We start from the raw sequence: 22,783 nt of genomic DNA, 5'->3' as shown, positions 1-22,783 counted from the left end.
GTGACCCTTGCACCATTGGGTGTACACCCTTCTCGACCCACAGTATAAGGAGAATCTTTCCACTCTCATTCCCAAAGAGGAAAGGGGTACGAGAGTGATGCAATACCACAGGGCCCTAGTGGAAAAAGTGATGCTAAAGTTCCCATCTGACAGCGCTAGAGGCAGAAGACGTAGTTCAGAGGGCCAAGTAACAGGGGAGGCACGGGGATCAGGCAGCATGTTCAGTGAAGGCAGGGGAACATTCTCCAAGGCCTTTGCCAGCTTTATGGCTCCCCAGCAAGACTGTGTCACCACTCCCCAGTCAAGGCTGAGTCGGAGGGAGCACTGTAAAAAGATGGTGAGGGAGTACGTAGCTGATTGTACCACCGTCTTCCGTGATGCCTCTGCTCCATACAACTATCAGGTATCAAAGCTGGACACGTGGCACGAACTTGTGCTGTACGCCCTGGAGGTGCTGGCCTGTCCTGTCGCTAGTGTCTTGTCAGAGAGGGTGTTTAGTGCAGCTGGGGGAATCATCACTATAAGCGTACCGGCCTGTCAACTGCTAGCACGGACATGCTTAAACTCATAAAGATGAACAAAGGCTGGATTTCCCCAGACTTCTCTTCTCCACCGGCGGAAAGCAGCGGAACCTAATGATTCTTTTCATTGCAACAGGAGCAAATTGCATCCTCTATCCCCACAAAAAGGAATAATTAGCTTTGTCAATCACTCTCAGATATTATAACTCTTCTTACTCTTCCTCCTAAAACAGCATGTCATCACGCTGAACTGCCAAATTGTCTGCGGCTCAAAAGGCTCTGTTTAAAACTTTTTTACAATTTTTAAAAGTTTCAAAAGTTTTTAAACTTTAATTATTTTTAATAATAAACATTTTTTTTCACAGGGCTGCCTGCAGGCTCTGTTACAAATTAAGCAACAGCAAGCTGTAACTTTAAAAAGGTCTGTCTATACTCTTGCAACATCAATGTTACTGGGGTTTGCCTATACACTTGCTACTAAAAGGTTTGAGGGGTTTGTTCATACTCTTGCTGCAGAAATGTTACTGGGGTCCGCCTATACTCTTGCTACATAAATTTTACTAGGGGCCGCCTATACACTTGCTACTGGAAGGTTTAAGGGGTTCGCCTATACTCTTGCTACAGAAATGTTACTGGGGTCCGCCTATACTCTTGCTACAGAAATGTTACTGGGGTCAGCCTATACTCTTGCTACATAAATGTTACAGGGGTTCACCTATACACTTGCTACTAAAGGGTTTGAGGTGTTCGCCTATACTCTTGCTACAGAAATGTTACAGGGGTCCGCCTATACTCTTGCTATATAAATGTTACTGGGGTTCGCCTATACACATGCCACTAAAAGGTTTGAGGGGTTCACCTATACTCTTGCAACAGAAAGGTTTCAGGGGTCCGCCTATACTGTGTTTAGCTGCCTGACACATACACAGAATGAAGTGTGTAGGGACACATGGATTTCCCATAGCTATGTAACTCATGGCACCTTGGGTCACACAAGGTGGAGGCTGGTACCAAGCCTGACCCAGGGCCCACTCACGTACTTCCCACACAGAGTATTGCGGGTCCTACCTCAGTCATTGTTTCTTGGCCTTATTATGCCACCTCCTCCTCTTGCTTGGGGTCTGGGGATCAGCGCTGGGCAACATGTATTTTCTCTTGTGTTACCACATTTATCTAAGACACTGGTTTGGGCAAAACAAAAAGAGCGTTACTGAATTAATGAGATGTTCACAGCTGTACTAGCATCCAAGTCCACTTTAGGCCCACGATTAATAAGGTTGTGGGCAGAGGCCGAGGTCCTGGGGGGAAGAATCAACTGCGCCAGGTTTGGCCTGTGGAACTTCTTGGTGGTTTATCCAGTCTTTGGAGTGATGAAAGCAACCGTAAATGATTTAATGAGATGTTCACAGCTGTACTAGCATTCGAGTCCACTTTATGCCCATGATTACTGAGGGTGTAGGCCGAGGTCCTTGGCAGGGTGAAACTCTGCCATGTTTGGGCACTCTGATTTCTTTATGTGTAATACCGTCTTTGGGTTTCATGGGCTCGCCTATGTTGTGGGTGCACAAAGACTTCTCCTTGCGGTGTTTTACCTGTCTGGCAGAAATACACTGACTGACTTGGGTAGGGTGCAAACGGCTTTCCCATTGCAGTATTTTACCTATCTGGCACAAATACACTGAATGACTGGGGCAGAAGTGTGGGCTGAGGTCCTTGGCAGGGTGAAACTCTGCCATGTGTGGGCACTCTGATTTCTTCATGTGTAATACTGTCTTTGAGCTTCATGGGCCTATGCTGTGGTGCACAAAGATTTCCCATTGCGGTGTTATGGCTATCTGGCACAAATACACTGAATGACTTGGGTAGGGTGCAGAGTGCCATCTCTTCCTCCTGCTTGAGGTCTGGGGATCAGCGTTGGTCAACATGTATTTGCTCTCATGTTACCACAGTTATCTGAGACACTGGTTTAGACCAATCAAAAGAAGCGTAATTGAATTAAGGAGACGTTCACAGCTGTACTAGAATCAGAGCCTGCTTTATGCCCACAATTGCTAAGGGTGTGGGCAGAGGCCAAAGTCCAGGGGGGGTATGCAACTGTGCCAGGTTTGGCCTGTGGAACTTCTTTGTGGTTCATCCACTCTTTGGATCGATGAAAGCAACCAGAAATCATTTAATGAAACGTTCACAGCTGTACTAGCATCCGAGTCCGCTTTATGCCCACGATTACTGAGGGTGTGGTTAGAGGCTGAAGTCGTGGGGGGGATGCAACTGTGCCAAATTTGGCCCATGGAACTTCTTGGCAGTTCATCCACTCTTTGGAGCAATGAAAGCAACCGTAACTGACTTTATAAGACGTTCATAGTTGTACTAGCATCCCAGTCCTCTTTATGCCCACGATTGCTGAGGGTGTGTGCAGAGGCCGAGGTCCTGGGTGGGGTGAAACACTGCCATGTTTGGGAACTGTAATTGCTTCATGTTTAATACTTTCCTTGGGTTTCATGGACTCGCCTATGCTGTAGGTGCACAAAGATTTCCCATTGCAGTGTCGTAGCTATCTGGCACAAATACACTGAATGACTTGGGTAGGGCGCAGAAGGCTTTCCCATTGCGGTGTTGAGCTATCTGACACCTACACTGAATGAATTGTGTGGACACATGGATTTCCCATTGCTATGTAACTCTTGGCACCTTGGGTCACACAAGGTGGAGGCTGGGACCGAGCCTGAGCCTGGGTCCACTCACATGCTTCACACACAGAATATTGCAGGTCCTACCTCGGTCATGGTTTCTCTTGGTTATTATGCCACCTCCTCCTCCTGCTTGAGGTCTGGGGATCTGCGTTGGTCGGCATGTATTATCTCTCGTGCTGCAATTTACCACAGTTCTCCAAAATACTGGATTGGAGCATTCACAGGAAGTGTTAGTGATTTCATGAGACTTTCACAAGGTCACTGTATACCTGTGGTGGTTACTTTGGCAACACCTCCTACTTCAAACCAATCTTTGGTGTTAGCATGCGCTGCTGCATTGTGGAGATGTGTAGAAGTGCTGGCACCTGAGTCCCCTTTATGCCCACATTTGCAGCACCTGACAATTTTGTGACGGAGGTGGCACTGGATTAGAATAATGATTCTACGTCAATTCTCAACAGCATTGTGGGCTATCACCCACACTTTCAAAGAGGGTTGCTGCCTGGCCCTGCCAACCCTCTGCAGCGTGTGTCGCCGGTTTCTCCTCATCGCAGGCGCACTTATAATTCGACATGAGGGTGGTGTGGCTATGAAGCGAGAGTGTGGCATGAGGGCAGCTGAAGGCTGCGCAGGAAAAATTTATGTGTGTTGTGGATTCAGGGTCATGCGGGGGGTTGGACAGCAATGCCAGCATGTAACCCAGGAGAAGAGGCAGCAGTGTCACCCGCAGGCAGTGATTGTCCTTGGTTGCAGCTAGTGTGGTGCTTAGCTAAGATGTGCCAGCGCTTGTGCCTTGATAATGAGGGTCCCTCCCAAGTAAATAGTTAGAGGGGTGACCGCCAGGCTCTTGCCCTCATTTTGGCTTAATAACGGGACCTGGGAGCCTCAGATGCAGCCATGCATACGCTATAGAGAGCTAAAATAACCCTAAACTATTCTTCACTTATATAAATAGTAAAAGGATTTGCACTGAGAGCACTGGAACTTTAACAAATAATGCAGGGGAAACCATAGAAGGCGATGGGGGGAAGACAAATCAATTAAATAAAATAATTTCTTTTCAAGTGTATTCACGAATAAAAAAGAAATACCAAATCCTTGGATACCATTGAATAAAAAAGAAATGTCACATAAGATGCAGGGGAATAAAACAAATCCCCTGCTAAGTATTGCATGCCTAACACATGAGGAAGTGCAGAGTCGGTTAAGAAGAATTAAAATCGACAAAGGCCCAGATGGAATACACCCAAGGGTTCTGAGGGAACTAAGTAACGTGATAGATAGACCACTATTTCTTATATTTAAGGATATTTTGGTTGTACCACTAGAATGGCGCATTGCTGTCGCAATATACAAAATGGCCAAAATCCAACTAATACCTTGCATTTATTATATATTATTCACATGCAGTGCAGCTTTTAAATGCCTGGGGGAGCCCAGGGTGGTAGTACCAATGTAATTCACTAATTGAGGTGCAGGGCAGCCCACTGAACTATTATGGCGTCAATAATAGGTTGCTGCTCTGCATGGTGCATGTATCAGAATGGTCTGGCACTTTGTATCTACTCTGTTTGGGAGTATACACCAAGCAATCCCCCCCTCCTATATTAGGAGGTTGTGCGAGTGGCTGATTCATAGGTGTCCCTCACAGGTGTAATTAGCTCCCTCATTTGCTACCTGCATGCTAAGGGTGTGCACATGTTTGCCCTCCTGAGTCAGTAAGTATATGGCCGTTTTCAGTGATTGTTTGTTTTTAAATTTTCCCTTCTGTGATGCAATATACAAAAGGGGTCTAAAAGAGAGCCTGCTAACTACAGGCCCAAGTTACCTGTGCTGCTGGGATCTGTAGTTCTAAGCTTCCTAGCAGCACACCCCTCACAGGGTTAATTGTTGAGCTGACTGGGTGTGGTACTTCCTGCTAGCCAATCTCCTGGCTCTGTGCTCACATATAAACCCAGCTCCTGGTCAGTCTCTGCATGGTGTTCAGGGTAAGCAGTCATGAATCCTTGTCTGTTGAAGTTTGCTGTGTGACCTGTTATCTGTGTTTTGTTGCAGCTTGCTGTGTGATCTGTGCCTTGCGGTTCATGTCCGTTTGTACGTTTATTTTGTGTCAGTTTGGTCTGCTGAGTTTGTTTGCTATGTCTGCGCTAGGTTGGCCCCTAGGGCCCTCTAGTAGATGTGTCTTGCTAGTGTAGGGACTGCAAGATATGAGGGGCCTTGCTGGGGCTTGCATTTTAGGTTCATTGGCCAATTTAGGAACTAACACCTCGCATTTATATTCAGCTTATCATCTGCTATTAGTGTTTGCATTGTGGCTGCTGTATGCTGTGTATTCTGGCTCTGTGTGTCCTGTGGTTCAGTCCCTGTCATGTGGCATGTATATGTGTCCTGTTCTGGTGTGTGGCTCCTAGGATCAGCTAGATCTGAAGACTGCTGGGCTGCCATTATTGGGGCAATGTCCCTGCTTAGGTAGGGCCATGCCATGGGAAATTGCTATGCTATGGGAAAATGCTTTATCCTGCATATTTGTGGAAACCATTTGCAGTTTCCGCAAATGGAGGAAAAATCGCAGCATGCTCCATTTTTGCGTGGACTGCCTCCATTTATGTCAATAGAAGCCATCCAACCCACGGCACATGTGCAATTATCATTTCAGACCAGTCGCGGATTCTGCATCACCGCCTAGCGACAACTCGGGAAAAAAATTGAATACAAAACATCTGTACTGCGCAAGCCGGACGCTACCCGCCGGGTCCATCCGCAGTACAAATGAAGACACAATACGCATGGCCACCGCTGCTGTCAGGATCGGACTCCGCTGCGGGCCCCCTAATGCAAAGTCCGTCTCTGCCGCGTGCAGGCGGCCTAAGACATAGATGTGTGAGCAGTGCCAATATATTTGTGTAATATGCATTTGTCTGTATGCAATATACACTGTGTATGTCTTGTGTATATATGTGTAGGTAAATATATTCAGGAAGTATTATTTATATCTACAGCATGTGGTATTGTATGCACAGTATATGGTACAGTATGTGTACAGTTTATGGTATATATATATATATATATATATATATATATATATATGGTGTTCAGTAAAATTATTTTTTTTGTATAGTATTATTTTTTGTTACATTTGTTGGCTAGATGGAAAGTTGGAATTCAAAATCAATTCCAATGGATGGACTAATATATCAGTCTGTCATCAGTATTAACAGTAGAGGCACGATGCACTAAAAGGTACAAATTCATATTAAACAGATGTAATATGGCTGCATCCATACGGTGTTAAGAGTAGATGTTTGCAGCAGTGGTCATGCACTTTTGGTACACCAGAAATTAATGGAGTGTTTAGTATCTACAATAGATGCGAAAACTTGCCACAAGGCTCAACAGTGGCCCAACAAATCGTTTTGCAAATTAGTAGAATATAAGGGAAACTTAGCATTTCACAAATTATACATATTTTAATTTTTATTGAGGTATAAAAACATATATAAAAATTCTTCACATTAACATAAAAACTTCAGTAAACAATGAAACCGAATCTGTCACAGTGTGTATACATCCTCTGACCAGTTGAAATCTAGCTCTACAATTTTAAATAATTTACCTGTAAAATTGCTACACAATTGACTGAGTCTTGAGGCCAACTGCACTTAATGCAGACCAGCACTGTTGATGATATTATAAGTTCAATATGGCTTTGAGTTAAAGGAGTTTTCCGAAATCATTGTTTTTCTTTTTTTAAGAAGTTGCTTGTGTTCATCCAACCAAGTCTGTTTATATGCTGCAGAGTCAGCCTGTGAATAGAAAGTCATTGGCTCTGCAGCCAATCATAGACCTCAGCCGTTGGCTACTGAGGTCTCTGATTGGCTGCAGCAACCTGTGACATTCCATAAACAGGCTGACTCTGTAGCAGAGTGAATGAAGATGCTGTGCTGGAGCTGCAGGAACCCAGGACAGATGAATATGGGCTATTTTATTATTTTTTAACAAGGGCAGCTTCCTAAAAAAGCAAAAATCTATATTTCGGTAAACGCCTTTAAGCTGTCCCAGTAAGGCCAAAACATTTTTTCTGTAGCGTAATCCAAACTTTAATGAACAATCAATAGATTTGCTTGTATAAAATATAAAGCATGGCAGCATAAATGATGCAGACGGCGGTCTACATAAATAAAGCCTTTATTATTCCATAGATGCATGTATAGGCAACGTTTCGACCTTTCCGGTATTTATCAAGCCACTATCAATAGAAGCAGAGTAGTAGATCCATGCTCCTTGATAGTGGCTTGATAAAGACCGAAAAGGTCGAAACATTGCCTATACATCTATCTATGGAATAATAAAGGCTTCTTTATGTAGATGCATTCATTTATGCTGCCATGCTTTATATTTTATACATCTGATTGAAATTTGGGCTGATGGTCCACAACCCTGGCATCTGGCTTTGCATTGAATAACATGATTCATTGCTCCCCCACATGAAGTGGGTTAACTAATTGAGTGCTGCTGGACTTATTTTTTCTAATAGGTTTGCTTGTGATTTTCATATTACTCTGTGGGAAGAAAGATATCTACTACTTTTTAAAATCACTGATGATTCAGAAAAGAAGTCTCTAGAGCCTCTGGTTAGCTAGAACAATTTTGAAGAGCTTTTCAAGCTACACAACGTAATCCTGTTGAAAGTCATTTCACAGAGTTTTTTTTGTAGAGAGCGGCAAAAACCATATAGATTGTCCTCACATAACCCCTTAGTGACCAAGCCTGTTTGCGCCTTAATGACCAGACCAAATTTTGGAAATCTGACATGTCACTTTGACATAGAATAACTCCGTAAAGGTTTTGCATATCCAAGTGATTCTGACATTGTTTTTTCACCACATGTTGTACTTCATTTAGGTGGTGAAAATAGTCCGATAGAATTTGTGTATATTTATGAAACGCACCAAAATTTGGAAAATTTTGAAAAACATATATTAATTTTTTCACATTTTCAACTGCGATATCTCAAATATGTGCGAACATACTGTACAAATCCTTGATAAGATATATATTTCCATCTGTTTACTTTATTCTGGGTGCACATTGGAAAAAGTTCAGGTTTTTTTAACCATTTAAGAGAAGTGCAAATTTAACATTGATTTTTAACATTTTGAGGAAAATTTTCCTTTCCTACACCAAGCCAAGATTACAAAGGCTCATAGGTAACAGAATGATAGATACACCCACAAATGACCCCATTTTAAAAACTACACCCCTTAATTTATTCACTGAGGGGGGTCTTGAGTATTTTTACCCAACATATTTTTTTCAGGAATTAATGCAATTTAGTGGAGAAAAAATAAAATTTTATGTTTTTGCAAATATGCCATTTTACCCCTTAATGACACGGCCTATTTTGGCGTTGAGGACCTAGCGATTTTTGGTATTTTTCCATCTACATTTTTCAAAAGCCATAACTTTTTATTTTTCTGTCGACGCGGCCGTATAAGGGCTTGTTTTTTGCGTTGCGAACTGTATTTTTTTTTGGTACATAGACTACATTGTAAAACTTTTATTATTTTTTTTTATGATCGTAGGGAGAGAACGCATCAACTCTGCCATAGATTTTTTTTTTTTAAAGCGTTAATTATGCAGCATAAATGATACAACGCATTTTTTTTTGCGAGCCGGTATGGTTACAACGATAGCAAAATTCTTATATTTTTTTAGGTTTTTCCTCTTTTCCACAATAAAAACCCTTTTTCTGGAATTTTTTTTCTAAACTTACTGCATTCAAAGTGCTATAACTTTTTTTTTATTATTTTTCCATGGACGGAGCTCTCTGAGGGCTTATTTTTTGCAAGACGAGCTGTAGTTTTTATTGGTACCATTTTGGGGTACATATGTTTTTTGATCACTTTTATTGCGTTTTATGGGAGGCAAAATGCTAAAAATTAGCATTTTGCCTCAGTTTTTTAGCATTTTTTTAACGCTTTTTGCCATGCAGGATAAAAAGCATGTTTAATGTATTGTACGTGTCGTTATGGATGCGTCGATACCAAATACGTGGGGTTTTTGTTTTTATTTTTTTATGACTATATGAGAAAAAGCATTAAAAAAAGGGTATTTTAATAGAGATGAGCGAGAGCCGGCTGGAGGGAGTGCGCTGCCTCTGTGAACCCTTTCCCTGCCGCGATCTACTTAGATGCCCCCCCGCTGTTGCAGCGGGACGCCGGCTACTAGTGACAGCCGGCTTCCGCTGTGGGATAGCGTGAGATCTGCTATGGTCTCGCGCTATCCCCATGACGTAAGGGTACTTCATTTTGCGGGAAGTACCCGCCTCTCATGAAGTACATTTACGTCATGGGGTGGGAAGAGGTTAAAAGATGGGATTTCTTTTCTATAATGCACATGAAAATGCGTATTTGCAACCAAAATGGATACCCCAGTTTGTCCTGTGTTCAGAAACATACTCATTGTGGCCCTAATCTTGTGTCCGTATGCACAACAGGGTCCAAACCAAAGAGAACAGACAGTGACTTTCAGAGCAGTCATTTTGCTTGAAGGCGATTTCAGTCCCATTGCCCAATTGTAGAGCCCTTGATGGACCAAAACGATAGAAAACCCCCACAAATGACCCCATTTTGAAAATTAGACCTCTTAACGAATTTATCTAGGGGCGTGCTGTGCATTTTGACCCCACAGTTTTTGAATGAATCTAAGCAAAGCAGCAGGAAAAACATTAAGATTTTCATTTTTTTGACAATTATGTCACTTTTAAACCCGTTTATTTTTTTGTGCAGCATACATATCAATGAAGACTTGTACAACAAAATGGATACCCCTGTTTGTCTTCTGTTCAGAAACATACCTATTGTAGCCCTAAAATTATGTCCGTATTCACAATGGCGCCCAAAACGAAAGGAGCAGCCGATGGCTTTTAGAACAGACATTTTGCTTGAAGGCGTTTTAGGCCCCATTGCCCACTTGTAGAACCCTTGAGCGGGCAAAACCATAGAGAACGCCCAGAAAGGACCCCATTTTGAAAACTAGACAACTTAAATTCATCTAGGGGTGTACTGTATATTTTAACCCCACAGTTTTTGAATGAATCTGAGCAAAGCAGATGGAAAAAATTACGATTTTAATTTTTTTGGCAATTGTGTAATTTTAAAAACATTTTTTTTATAGCGTACATAAGAGTGAAGAAGTTCACCCCAAAATGGATACCCCCGTTTGTCCCGTTTTCAGAGACATACCCATTGTGGCCTTAATATTATGTCTGTATGCACAACGGGGCTTAAAACGAAAGGCGCATCAAACTTCAACTGTGTCTTAACTTACAAAATAAAAATCTTGGTATTTGTATAGCGCCAACTTATTCTGCAGCGCTGTCAGGTAATTATTACCCCCCCCCACCAAGCTGGGTTCTCATTTTATCGACCTCGGAAGGATGAGTCAACCTTGAGCCGGCTACCTGAATCATGCGGGAATCGAACTTGCAACCTCATCCAAGTTTTACGTAATCGCCATTTTCTATTGGATAACGGTGATCACGTGACCGGTGACCACTCACTGCAGCCCTTGGTCACTGCTCCAGGCTCTTGGCTACATTTAGTAGCCAGGAGCAAGAAGACTTTGAATATCACGGGACCTCAACGCCTTTTGCGCTTGCGTCCGCCATTTTGCTAATGGGCACATGTGCCAAAGTTGGGGAAAGGTCCGTGGATAAAGATCCTGTCTGGGGACATCGCCAGAGGCCTTAGGTAAGTAATTTCACCTCCCCTCACGAATCTGATCTGTGATTGGAGGTGAAATTTCTACTTCTTTTACTTTTATGTGATTGCCGTTTTCAATTGGTGACCAGTAACCGCGTTTTGCAGGCCCCGTGAAATCTCCAGGCTTTCAGCTACATTTGGTAGCCAGGAGCAGGGAGATTTTAAATTACCTTGGCAATCTGCGCCTTTTGCACATGCGTCCGCCAACTTGGTGGTGGGCGTGTGCGCAGAAGCCGTGGTGAAGTCCAATATAAATGCGGTGCCTTAGGTACGTTATTTCATCTATCCTCACGGATATGATCCATGAGGGGAGATGAAACTTAAACTTTTTTTCCTTTTTTTTTAACTTTTTAAAAACTTGTTTTTACTTTACATGATCACTGGATAGCAGCAATCATGTGACCAGGAACCGGATACAGCAGCTCCCGGTGACATCCCTCTGCTCTTGGCTACACATGGGAGCCGGGAGCAGGAGAATTTTTAAATCTTTCCGGGCCGCGCGTGCGCGCTCGACGTATGACGTCTGGTGCGCATGCGCAGAAGGCGCCGACGGGACCTGAGAGGCCAGGACACCGCGGGTCATCGCGGAGAAGGCGAGTGAGTGCTTCCAGCTGCCCCGATAGATCCAATTCGTCTGGGCAGCTGAATCTTTAACTTTTTAAACTTTTTATTAACTTTTATATGATCGCCTGCATTCGGTAAATGCCAGCGATCATGCGACCGGGGGAGGGGACTCGCGGCCCGGAATGGCAGCTCCAGGTTGCCGGCTACCTCCGGGAGCCAGCAGCATGGCGCTGTCACATCCTCAGCTTGCAGGGCCTTAATCCCTGCAGGAAACATATATTTCCGTCCTCAGGGAATAAGGCCCAGCAAGCTAGGACGTAAAAATGGAATGGGCTGGTCACTAAGGGGTTAAGCTAAAGCCTATTTTAATTGTGAGTCAGGTCCATTCAGCCATTCAAAATTAGACTTTTTCATCATCTGTGGTCTGCATTGCTTTTAGTTCTAGTGAACTATCTCTTAACTTGATAGGCTTTACTGGCATTAAATACTGCATTTTTTTCCAAAATTCTGAATTTAGAGGGCTCGACTTATTTCCTTTCCATTTGACTCTATTTTTCATCTTAAGAAGTTGCAGAGATTCTAGTTGGAAGCCTTGTTCACTTAAAGGAGTAAATTCAATCAAAATGACTTTAATCTTCCTCTCCACCATTGCTTTGTGTAACCCACTCTCAAGTTCATACATTGCTTTGCAAGAAGTGAAGCTTTTGTTTAAGATGACGATTAATCTTCTGCTCTTTTCTAGAAATGAGTTCATGTCATCAACCAGAGCTGCAGTAGAGAAAAAAGTAGGTTAGTGGGTATTTCAATATACCTTGAGTACGAAGGTTCATATACAGTAGTACATATAAAATGGTTTTTAAGTGTTTCCTATTTTTAAAAAATCTTGAAAAATCTCTGAAACAGGTTTGTGGGCTACGACTTATTATGATGAAGATTTAGCAGTTTTACATAAGTTTTCTTGCTTGACTACATTTCTTACTTGCGTTATCTTTCTACATCAGATTTTTTATTAGACTATAAGATTTTTTTTCTAAACAAGGCAATGCATGTTATTGGAATATTAGACGTAAACACAAAAATTGCCCTCTGTTCTTTTAAAGCCAAATTCAGTTTTATTACAGTCAAATGCCATAAATTTAAATACTACCTTCCCTCACATAAGTGTAGTTATAGTACTGGTGCTGGGTTCTCATCTCAATTGCATTAACATATCCATATGCAATAGTTAGCTGATGGATCGGATACATGTCCATGATGAATATACCCGGGCTATGACTTTATCTTTGGTATGTTTATAGAATATTGTTGTCTTTTTTTCTGCTTAGCTTCCTTTTAATATCCTGTGGACCATTGCCTGCTGGTCTTTATTTTAGCTCACTGCTATATTTAAGTTCAGGAACTTCTACTTGTACTGTATTATAACACAATCGTTTGTATGTGCTTCCTTGGAATATCCAATACGTTTGTTTTATACACTGAAGTTTGTAATACAGCACTTGGGCAGACCATTCCTGGATCCTCACATCCTGCACTCCTAGAATATGGAGCCCAAGTTACAGTCAGACACAGTCTAGCATGCCCTAAAACACTTTGCTGCCACAACTGACTGTTTCCCACCAAGTAAGTCAGCCACGTGGCTTCTGCTCACTGTCTGGGAACAAGCCTCCCTGGTTTCCAGCATCTCAAACATAATTACAATACCCCTATGGATTGTTTAAGAGCCACAAGGACTAACTAATAAAGTTTAAGTCTTTATTCTAAAAAGGTAGCAATGCTTATATAAAGCATATACAAAAGGAATAATATACAGAAGGGTAAGGGACATACAATATACAAACAAAACAGTTATGAAAATAAAAGGGATATAATTAGAGAGGAGCGAGCACCAATATGCTCTGGTGCTCGTTGCTCGAGTCGAACTTTTCGTAATGCTCAAGAGCTCATTTCGAGTAACGAACCCCATTAAAGTCAATGGGCGACTCAAGCAGTTTTGTATGGGATCAATGCTCCGCATAGGTCATGACTTGTCAAACACCAGAAAACATCAGAAAGTCATGGAAACACCAAAGAAACGGATAGGGAAGGGCAGGGGCAGCATGCATGGCTGCATCTGAGGCTCCCAGGTCCAGCTATTAAGCCAAAATGGGGGCAAGAGTCTGGCATCACCCCCCCTAACAAATTTACTTCGGACAAACCCTCATTAGCAAGGCACACGTGCTGGCACATCTTAGCTAAGCACCACACTAGCTGCAACCAAGGACAATCACTGCCTGCGGGTGACACTGCTGCCTCTTCTCCTGGGTTACATGCTGGCATTGCTGTCCAACCCCCCGCATGACCCTGAATCCACAACACACATAAATTTTTCCTGCGCAGCCTTCAGCTGCCCTCATGCCACACTCTCTCTTCATAGCCACACCACCCTCATGTCGAATTATAAGTGCGCCTGCGATGAGGAGGAACCGGAGACACACACTGCAGAGGGTTGGCAGGGCCAGGCAGCAACCCTCTTTGAAAGTGAGTGAAGAGGCAGTGAAAGCACTGCCTCTTCTCCTGAGTTACATGCTGGCATTGCTGTCCAACCCTCCCCCCCTCTTCCCCACACACACGACCCTGCATCCACAGCACACACAACATTTTCCCTGCGGCGCATTCAGCTGCACTCAGGCCACACGCTCGCTTCATAGCCACACCACCCTCAGGTCTATTTATAAGTGCGTACTGGATGAGGAGGAACTGGAGGCACACGCTGCTGTTGAGAATTGATGATAAATTAACATACGATCATCATTCCAACGCCGCGCCACCTCTGTCACAAAACTGTCAGGAGCCGCAAACGTGGGCATTAAGGGGACTCAGGTGCCAGCACTTCTACACATCTCCACTATGCAGCAATACTCTGTGTGGGAAGCACGTGAGCAGGCCCAGGGTCAGGCTCAGTCCCAGCCTCCACCATGTGTGACCCAAGGTGCCGCGAGTTACATAGCAATGGGAAATCCATGTGTCCCCACGCAATTCATTCTGTGTAGGTGTCAGATAGCTCAACACCGCAATGGGAAGTCTTTAAGTTCTTGGGCTCACCTATGCTGTCGTTTCACAAAGATGGTATTACACAGGAAGAAATCAGAGCGCCCAAACATGGCAGAGTTTCACCCCGCCAAGGACCTCATCCCACATTTCTAACCTAGTCAGTCAGTGTATTTGTGCGAGACAGGTAAAACACCGCAATGGGAAGTCTTTGTGCACCCACAGCATAGGCAAGCCCCTGGGACCCAAGGAAAGTATTACACATAAAGAAATCAGAGCACCCAAACATGGCAGTTTCACCCTGCCAAGGACCTTGGCCTCGGCTCACACCCTCATTAATCGTGGACATAAAGCAGACTTGGATGCTAGTGCAGCTGTGAACATCTCATTAATGCAGTAACACTCCTTTTGTTTGGCCCAAACCACTGTCTCAGATAACTGTAGTAACGCAAGAGAAAATACATGCCCAGCACTGATCCCCAGACCCCAAGCAGGAGGAGGAGGTGACATAATAAGGCTGAGAAACCATGACCGAGGTAGGACCCACAATACTCTGTGTGGGAAGTACGTGAGCGGGCCCTGGGTCAGGCTCGGTCCCAGCCTCCACCTTGTGTGACCCAAGGTGCTGTGAGTTAAATAGCAATGGGAAATTTATTCTGTGTAGGTGTCAGATAGCTCAACACCGCAATGGGAAGTCTTTGAGTACCTTGGGCTCGCCTATGCTGTGGGTGCACACAGATGGTATTACACAGGAAGAAATCAAAGTGCCCAAATATGGCAGAGTTTCACCCCGCCAAGGACCTCGGCCTTGGCCCACATATCTGTCCAAGTCAGTCAGTGTATTTGTGCCAGATAGGTAAAACACCACAATGGGAAGTCTTTGTGCACCCACAGCATAGGCGGACCCCAGTAACATTTCTGTAGCAAAAGTATAGGTGGACCCCAGTAACATTTTTTTATAGCAGGAGTTTAGGCAGACCCCAGTAACATTGCTGTAACAAAAGTATAGGTGAACCCCTCAAACCATTCAGTAAAAACTGCATAGGCGGACCCCAGTAATATTTCTGTAGCAAAAGTATAGGCAGACCCCTGTAACATTTCTGTAGCAAGAGTTTAGGCAGACCCCAGGGCATTTCTGTAGCAAAAGTATAGGCGAACCCCTCAAACCATTCAGTAGAAAAGGTATAGGCGAACCCCTGTAACATTTCCGTAGCAAGAGTATAGGCGAACCCCTTAAACCATTCAGTAGAAAAGGTATAAGCAGACCCCAGTAACAAATCTGTAGCAAAAGTATAGGCAGGCCCCTGTAACATTTCTGTAGCAAGAGTATAGGCGAACCCCAGTAACATTTCTGTAGCAAAAGTATAGGCAAACCCCTGTAACATTTCCGTTGCAAGAGTATAGGCACACGGCTCAAACCATTCAGTAGAAAAAGTATAGGCAGACCCCAGCAACATTTCTGTAGCAAGAGTATAGGGAGACCCCAGTAACATTTCTGTAGCAAGAGTATAGGCAGACCCCTGTAACATTTCTGTAGCAAGAGTATAGGCAGACCCCTGTAACATTTCTGTAGCAAGAGTATAGGCAGACCCCTGTAACATTTCTGTAGCAAGAGTATGGGCAGACCCCTGTAACATTTCTGTAGCAAGAGTATAGGCGGACCCCAGTAACATTTCTAAAGCAAGAGTATAGGCGGACCCCAGTAACATTTCTGTAGCAAAAGTATAGGCAGACCCCTGTAACATTTCTGTAGCAAGAGTGTAGGCGAACCCCTGAAACATTGGTGTACCAAGAGTATAGGCGAACCCCTGAAAATTGTGGTTACCAAGAGTGTAGGCGAAGGCCGGAAGAACTAGTTAGATGACAGTATAGGCGAGGGTCAGAAAAATTGGTGTACCAAGCGTACAAGTGCACCCCTGAAAAATTGCTCAACCACGAGGGCAGGTGAAACCCATAAACATTTTTTAAAGATACAGCTCACTGTTGCTTAATTTGTAACAGAGCCTGGAGGCAGCCCTGTGAAAAAAATTGGTTTCTGTTAAAGTATCAATACTTTTGAAAGGTTGAAAAATTGTAAAAAAACCTTTAAACAGACCCTTTTGCGACGCCGAAAAATTGGCAATTTAGCGTGATGATATGCTGTTTTAGGAGGAGGAGTGAAAATATCTGAGAGTGATTGAGAAAGCTAATTCCCCCTTTTTTTGTGGTGATAGAGGACGCATTCTTCTCCTGTTGCAGCGAAAAGAATCATTAGATTCCGCTGCTTTCCAGCAGGGGAGAAGAGAAGTCTGGGGAAATCCGGCCTTTGTTTATATTTATGAGCGTAGGCATGTAGGCACAGGTATGCTTATCCGTGATGATTCCCCCAGCTGCATTAAACACCCTCTCTGACAAGACGCTAGCAGCAGGGCAGGCCAGCACCTCCAGGGCGTACAGCGCAAGTTCGTGCCACATGTCCAGCTTTGACACCCAATAGTTGTATGGAGCAGAGGCGTCACGGAGGACGGTGGTAAGATCGGCTACGTACTCCCTCACCATCTTTTTAGTGCTCCCTCCGACTCAGCCTTGACTGGGGAGTGGTGACACAGTCTTGCTGGGGAGCCATATAGTTGGCAAAGGCCTTGGAGAATGTTCCCCTGCCTGCGCTGGACATGCTGCCTGATCCCCGCTCCTTCCCTGCCACTTGGCCATCTGAACTGCGTCTTCTGCCACTAGTGCTGTCAGATGGGAACTTTAGCATCACTTTTTCCACCAAGGCCCTGTGGTATTGCATCACTCTCGTACCCCTTTCCTCTTCGGGAATGAGAGTGGAAAGGTTCTTCTTATACTGTGGGTCAAGAAGGATGTACACCCAGTAACCCGTGTGGCCCAGAATGCATCTAACGCGAGGGTCACGGGAAAGGCAGCCTAAGATGAAGTTAGCCATGTGTGCCAGGGTCCTAGTACCCAACACATTGCTGTCTTCACTAGGAAGATGACTTTCCGGATCCTCCTCCTCCTCCTCTACAGCCCATACACGCTGAACACATGAGAGGGAAGCAGTGTGGCCAGCTGTCTCTTCCTCCAAAACGCAAGATATAGACATGAGGCTCGTCTGACTATCAAGCAACATACTGTCGTCCCCTGTCTCCTGTCCCAACCGTAAAGCGTCGGCCTTTATGCTTAGCAGCGAAAATCTCAGCAGGCAAAGCAGCAGGATGGTAACGCTAATGATTGCCACATCGCCGCTCACCATCTGAGTAGCCCCCTCAAAGTTTCCGAGGACCTGGCAGATATCTGCCATCCAGGCCCACTCCTCAGTAAAGAATTGAGGAGGCTGATTACCACTCCGCCGCCCATATTGCAGGTGGTATTTCACTATTGCTCTACACTGCTCATAGACCCTGGCCAACATGTGCAGCATAGAATGTTCCAACTTGTGGGCATGTCGCACAGCAGTTGGTGCTCTGGCAGCTGAAACCGACATTGCAGGATCCTCAGGGTGCAGCGTCCATGGTGGACTTGCAGAAATGTGCACAGACGCGGCGTACCTTGCCGAGCAGGTCAGACACGTAGGGGTAGTTTTTCAGAAACCGCTGAACCACCAAATTGAAGTCGTGGGCCGGGCATGGCATGTGTGTGATCCTGCCGAGCTGCAGAGCCGCCACCAGGTTACGGCCGTTTACCACACGACCATGCCCGGTTGGAGGCTCAGCAGCGAAAGCCAGAGGTCGGTCTGCTCTGTCAGATCCTGCAGCAGCTCGGGGGCCGTGTGTCTCTTGTCACCTAAGCTGATTAGTTTCAGCACGGCTTGCTGACGCTTGCCCACCGCTGTGCTGCCACGCCGCGCGCTACGAACTGCTGGCGAAGCGCTCACACTTCTTAATTGAGAGGTAGAGGTGGCAGAGGAGGAGGAGGGGGAGGCTTTGGAGGAGGTGGCATAAAACGCAGCAGATACCAGCACCAAGGTAGGACCCGCTATTCTGGGTGTGGGTAAGTTGTGACTCGGTCCCAGCCTCCACCTATTCACCCAATGTGCCATTAGGGAGATATAGTGGCCCTGCCTGCCAGTACTTGTCCACGTATCCATGGTTAAGTGGACCTTCCCAGTAACCGCATTGGTGAGGGCACGATTTATGTTGCAGGAGATGTGCTGGTGTAGGGCTGGGACGGCACAACGGGAAAAATAGTGGCGACTAGGGACTGAGTAGCGCAGGAACGCTGCCGCCATCATGTTTTTGAAAGCCTCTATTTCCACAAGCCTGTACGGCAGCATCTCCAGGCTGATTAATTTGGCAATGTGCACGTTTAAAGCTTGTGCATGCTGGTGGGTGGCGGCGTATTTGCGCTTTTGCTCCAATGCTTGTGTTAGCGACAGCTGAACGCTGTGCTGAGAGACATTGCTGGATGAAGTGGAGGACGGTGGAGGTGAGGGTGCAGGTGCTGGCCGGGATGCACTCATGCCTGTGTCCTGGAAAGGGGATTGGACAGTGTGGGGATTGTGTGGCAGGTTAGGGCACAGGGGAAGAGGCACTGGTGTGACCCGGAGGCAGTGAATGGCCTTCGTCCCACCTTGTGGGGTGCTTGGCCATCATATGCCTGCGCATGCTGGTGGTGGTGAGGCTGGTAGTGGTGGCTCCCCGGCTGATCTTGGTGCGACACAGGTTGCACACCACAGTTCGACGTTCGACGGTCGTCTGCGCTCTCACTAAAAAACATCCACACCTTTGAACACCTAGCCCTCTGCACGGAGGCTTGCGGCGAGGGGGTGCTTTGGGAAACAGTTGGGGTGTTCTTCGCTCTGACCCTACCTCTACCCCTGGTTACTCCACTGCCTCTTCCAACCTGTCCTGCTGCTGCGGTTGCCTCCCCCTCTGAAGCTCTGTCCTCAGTAGGCTTAGCAAACCAGGTGGGGTCAGTCACCTCTTCGTCCAGCTACTCTTCCTCCAAATCCTCTGTGCGCTCCTCCCTCGTACTTACTGCCCTTACTACTACCTCACTGACAGACAACTGTGTCTCATCATCCTCATCCACATAAAGCTCTTGAGACAGTTGCTGGAAATCCCCAGCCTCATCACCTGGACTCCGGGAACTTTCCAAAGGTTGGGCATCGGTCACTACAAACTCCTCAGGTGAGAGAATATGTCATTTTCATGGAGTGAGGAGGCAGGGAGGAAGGAGGAGCAGCAGCCCAGAGGATTCAGTGTTGCAGTCCCTAGGCCGGGAGTAGTGGACTGCGTAGAAGACTGGGTGGTCGATACATTGCTGGACGCGTTTTCTGCCATCCACGACAGGACCTGCTTCCACTGCTCTGTTTGTAATAAAGGTCTACCACGCGGACCCGTAAATTGTGATATGAAGCTGGGGAGCCCAAAACTTGCCTCTCTCCTAATCCTGCAGCAGCCGGCTGTGATTCACCATGCCAAGGAACTCAGCCAGTGCCCACACCCTTACTTGGACATCAGCGTCCACGTCCTCAACCCTTACCCCTACTCCTCATCATGACGGATTAAGAATAGAGCAGGGCCCAAATAAATTACCCCACTATACAGCACTGACAATTGTGTGTTAATTTAACGCACACAGAGACTTGTACATAGTGGAGGCCCTATGCTGTGACTTGAAAAAATTAACCCGCTGTCTTGCGTTGATACCTAGGGGTAATTTACCGCTGGCAGAGACTTGTAGATAATAGAGGCTGTATGGAGTGGGAGAAGACTCTAAAGCCAGTGGATAGTGCTGGTTACTGCGGCTATCTCAACCCCACCAAGAAAAGGGTATTGTGAGATGCTCTGCACAGCGGCAGAGCTGAAATACTTTGCAGTGGCCCAGGAAATATTACAGTACTGTTTAGCGGTGAGACCTCTGTCTAATGCACTGCAGACACAGAATGGTATAACCGAAGTCGTTTGCAGTAGACTAGGAAATGTTAGAGTGCAGTTTCACAGTGAGAGCTGGTTGTATGGCACTGCAGGCTATTACTGAAAGGCTGGGAACCAACCTAGATGCGTAATACAAAAATTGATGCACTACTTCTGCCAGCCAGCCACAACTATAATGCACACAATGAGATGTAGTCCTAAGAAGGAGCGTTGGGGTTCTGGCATGGAGGATCAGGACTGTATAACTTTCCCTATCAAAGTAGCTGTGTCCCTACACTCTGCGTTATGCACTGCAGACACAGAACGGTATAACTGAAGTCGTTTGCAGTAGGCTAGGAAATGTTAGAGTGCAGTGTCACAGTGAGAGCTGGTTGTACGTTGGGGTTCTTGCACAGAGGATCAGGAGTCCTGTAAAAATTTCTCTATATAGGCATCTCTGTCCCTAAACTCTGCGTAATACACTGCAGACTGAGAACGCTATAGTTAAAATTGCCTGCACAGCCCGAGATGCTTAAAAAAAAAATTTGTGCACTACTGCTCCCAGCTAGCCACAACAGTAATGCACATGATGTGGACTAGCCCTAAGAATGACCGTTGGGGTTCTTGACGACAGGATCCTACTCTAACACTGTCCCTATATCAGCAGCAGCACTATCCCTAACCTATGCCAGCATGCGTCTGAGGCGAGCCACGGGCGGGACCAGTGTAAATACTCGGCGGTCACCTGATCGGCCCAGCCACTCACTACTGTGGAGGGGAGAGGGCTGGCACGTCACAGCAGGAAGTGGTAATGCCTTCCCCGCAGGTCTATTGGCTAGAAAATGGCTCTAAACATGCGGGGAAGGAAATGCAATTGACTCGAGTACCGTGTGGTGTTCGTCTCAAGTAACGAGCATCTCGAGTACCCTAATGCTCGAACGAGTGTGCTCGCTCATCTCTAGATATGATAATAGAAATACCAGTTTTAGGAAGTCTGTTCAAATACTACGGGGAGCACATGGAAATATGGAGAGTCTGGTATCAGATAAAGCTCCTTGGTCTGACAATTTTGGAATGTGTGTGTCCTCAGTTTTAAAGGCATGTCTAAACTGCACCCACACCCCCAACCTCCCCATATGACATCAGGGAGAGGCCTGCTAGGTGAATGTACAAATTTTAGTTACTAATTTCTCCTTTGATCGATAGCAGTATTTCATCTCAGAGATGTATAGTCTCCCATTTGTGAATTGTGTGAGGAGGAGAGAGACAATGATGAAGATGTTGGCATTTAGCTCCGCCCCCGTCCCGCCCCTCCCATTGCAAATAGTGGCAAAGGGTGGGCAAGGGGCGGGTGCTCAGTTCCTGCTCCTGGCTTTTCCATCATCCCCCCCCCCCTGCAGACAAGGACACCGTATATTGGCTCGGCGTGAAAACCGAGCCGATATACGGTCGTCTAAATAAGCCCTTACAATGACAAAGTTAAAATGTCAGTAAACCTCCATTCAGCTGTGACAGGAATCCTAGTGAATTTCAATTGAGCTTAGTTACCACACCTGAGCACCTGCATATAACTCACCCAGCATTGCCAGGTAGGAAAGTAGCTGATACCAGAGAACACTAGCTAACATGCAAAGATGGGTGAATCTCCCGGTGTTATACTTCCTAATAAAGTTGCGTATGTGATATTTTCTGTACAAATGCTTTGCTATTTTTTTTATAAAGTTCTAATGCAAATTAAAAAATAACACTAAATTGATTACTTAGGTTATTATGATAGGTATGATTTATTATAATGGTGACATATGCCTATTACTTTATATTTAAAGAGAATCTGTCATGAAAAACTCTTTTGAACAGTGTGAATAGTCGAAAAGACCCTGGTTCCAAAACTGCTGTTATCTCTGAACTCATGTGCACTCCCCATATAAGTCAGTAAATGGTCTGTGTTATGTACTGTAATGTATCCAAATAACTCCTTAGCTCATAGAAATAGTAGAGCAGGACTCCTAGATGCTTGATTAGCATACAGAACACAGGCTGTTTCTAGGCTTACTGTAGGGAGAGTGAACATGAGTTCAGAGATAATAATTACATCTTTCAAATCTGTTGGCCTTCAGCTATTTACACATTATAATACTTCAGGAGTGGCTGAAATTATTTTGGGGTTAAATGTTTTAGAATAGTTTTCCCAACCTTTAAAAATTATATTTTTACCTTTTTTTTCTTTTTAAGGCGAAATCAGACAAGCGTTTTTTTGTGTGTGCGCCTATGTGTGCAAAAAAGCGCATCCATTAGAACCATTGGTTTACTATGCAGTATTCACATGTCCGATTTTGCAGGTGCAAAATCTTTGCACCTGCAAAAGATAGGACATCCGA

At 45.2% G+C, this 22,783-nt stretch overlaps 1 protein-coding gene across 1 annotated transcript in view; it reads right to left on the bottom strand.

Annotated features, from left to right (window-relative positions):
- Positions 1-11,392: 11,392 nt before the first annotated feature.
- LOC136594784 (interleukin-18 receptor 1-like) overlaps positions 11,393-22,783 on the bottom strand; it is an 89,845-nt gene continuing 78,454 nt past the window's right edge. The window contains exon 9 of the mRNA XM_066588685.1: positions 11,393-12,306. Coding sequence (XP_066444782.1) covers positions 11,939-12,306 — 368 coding nt within the window. The 3' untranslated portion in view covers positions 11,393-11,938. The remainder of the gene's footprint in view (positions 12,307-22,783) is intronic.

The sequence above is a fragment of the Eleutherodactylus coqui genome, chromosome 1 (genome assembly GCF_035609145.1).
Source record: "Eleutherodactylus coqui strain aEleCoq1 chromosome 1, aEleCoq1.hap1, whole genome shotgun sequence".
Taxonomy (NCBI): domain Eukaryota; kingdom Metazoa; phylum Chordata; class Amphibia; order Anura; family Eleutherodactylidae; genus Eleutherodactylus; species Eleutherodactylus coqui.
Note: the sequence above shows the minus strand (reverse complement) of the source record. Positions and strands in the feature narration are given on the sequence as shown.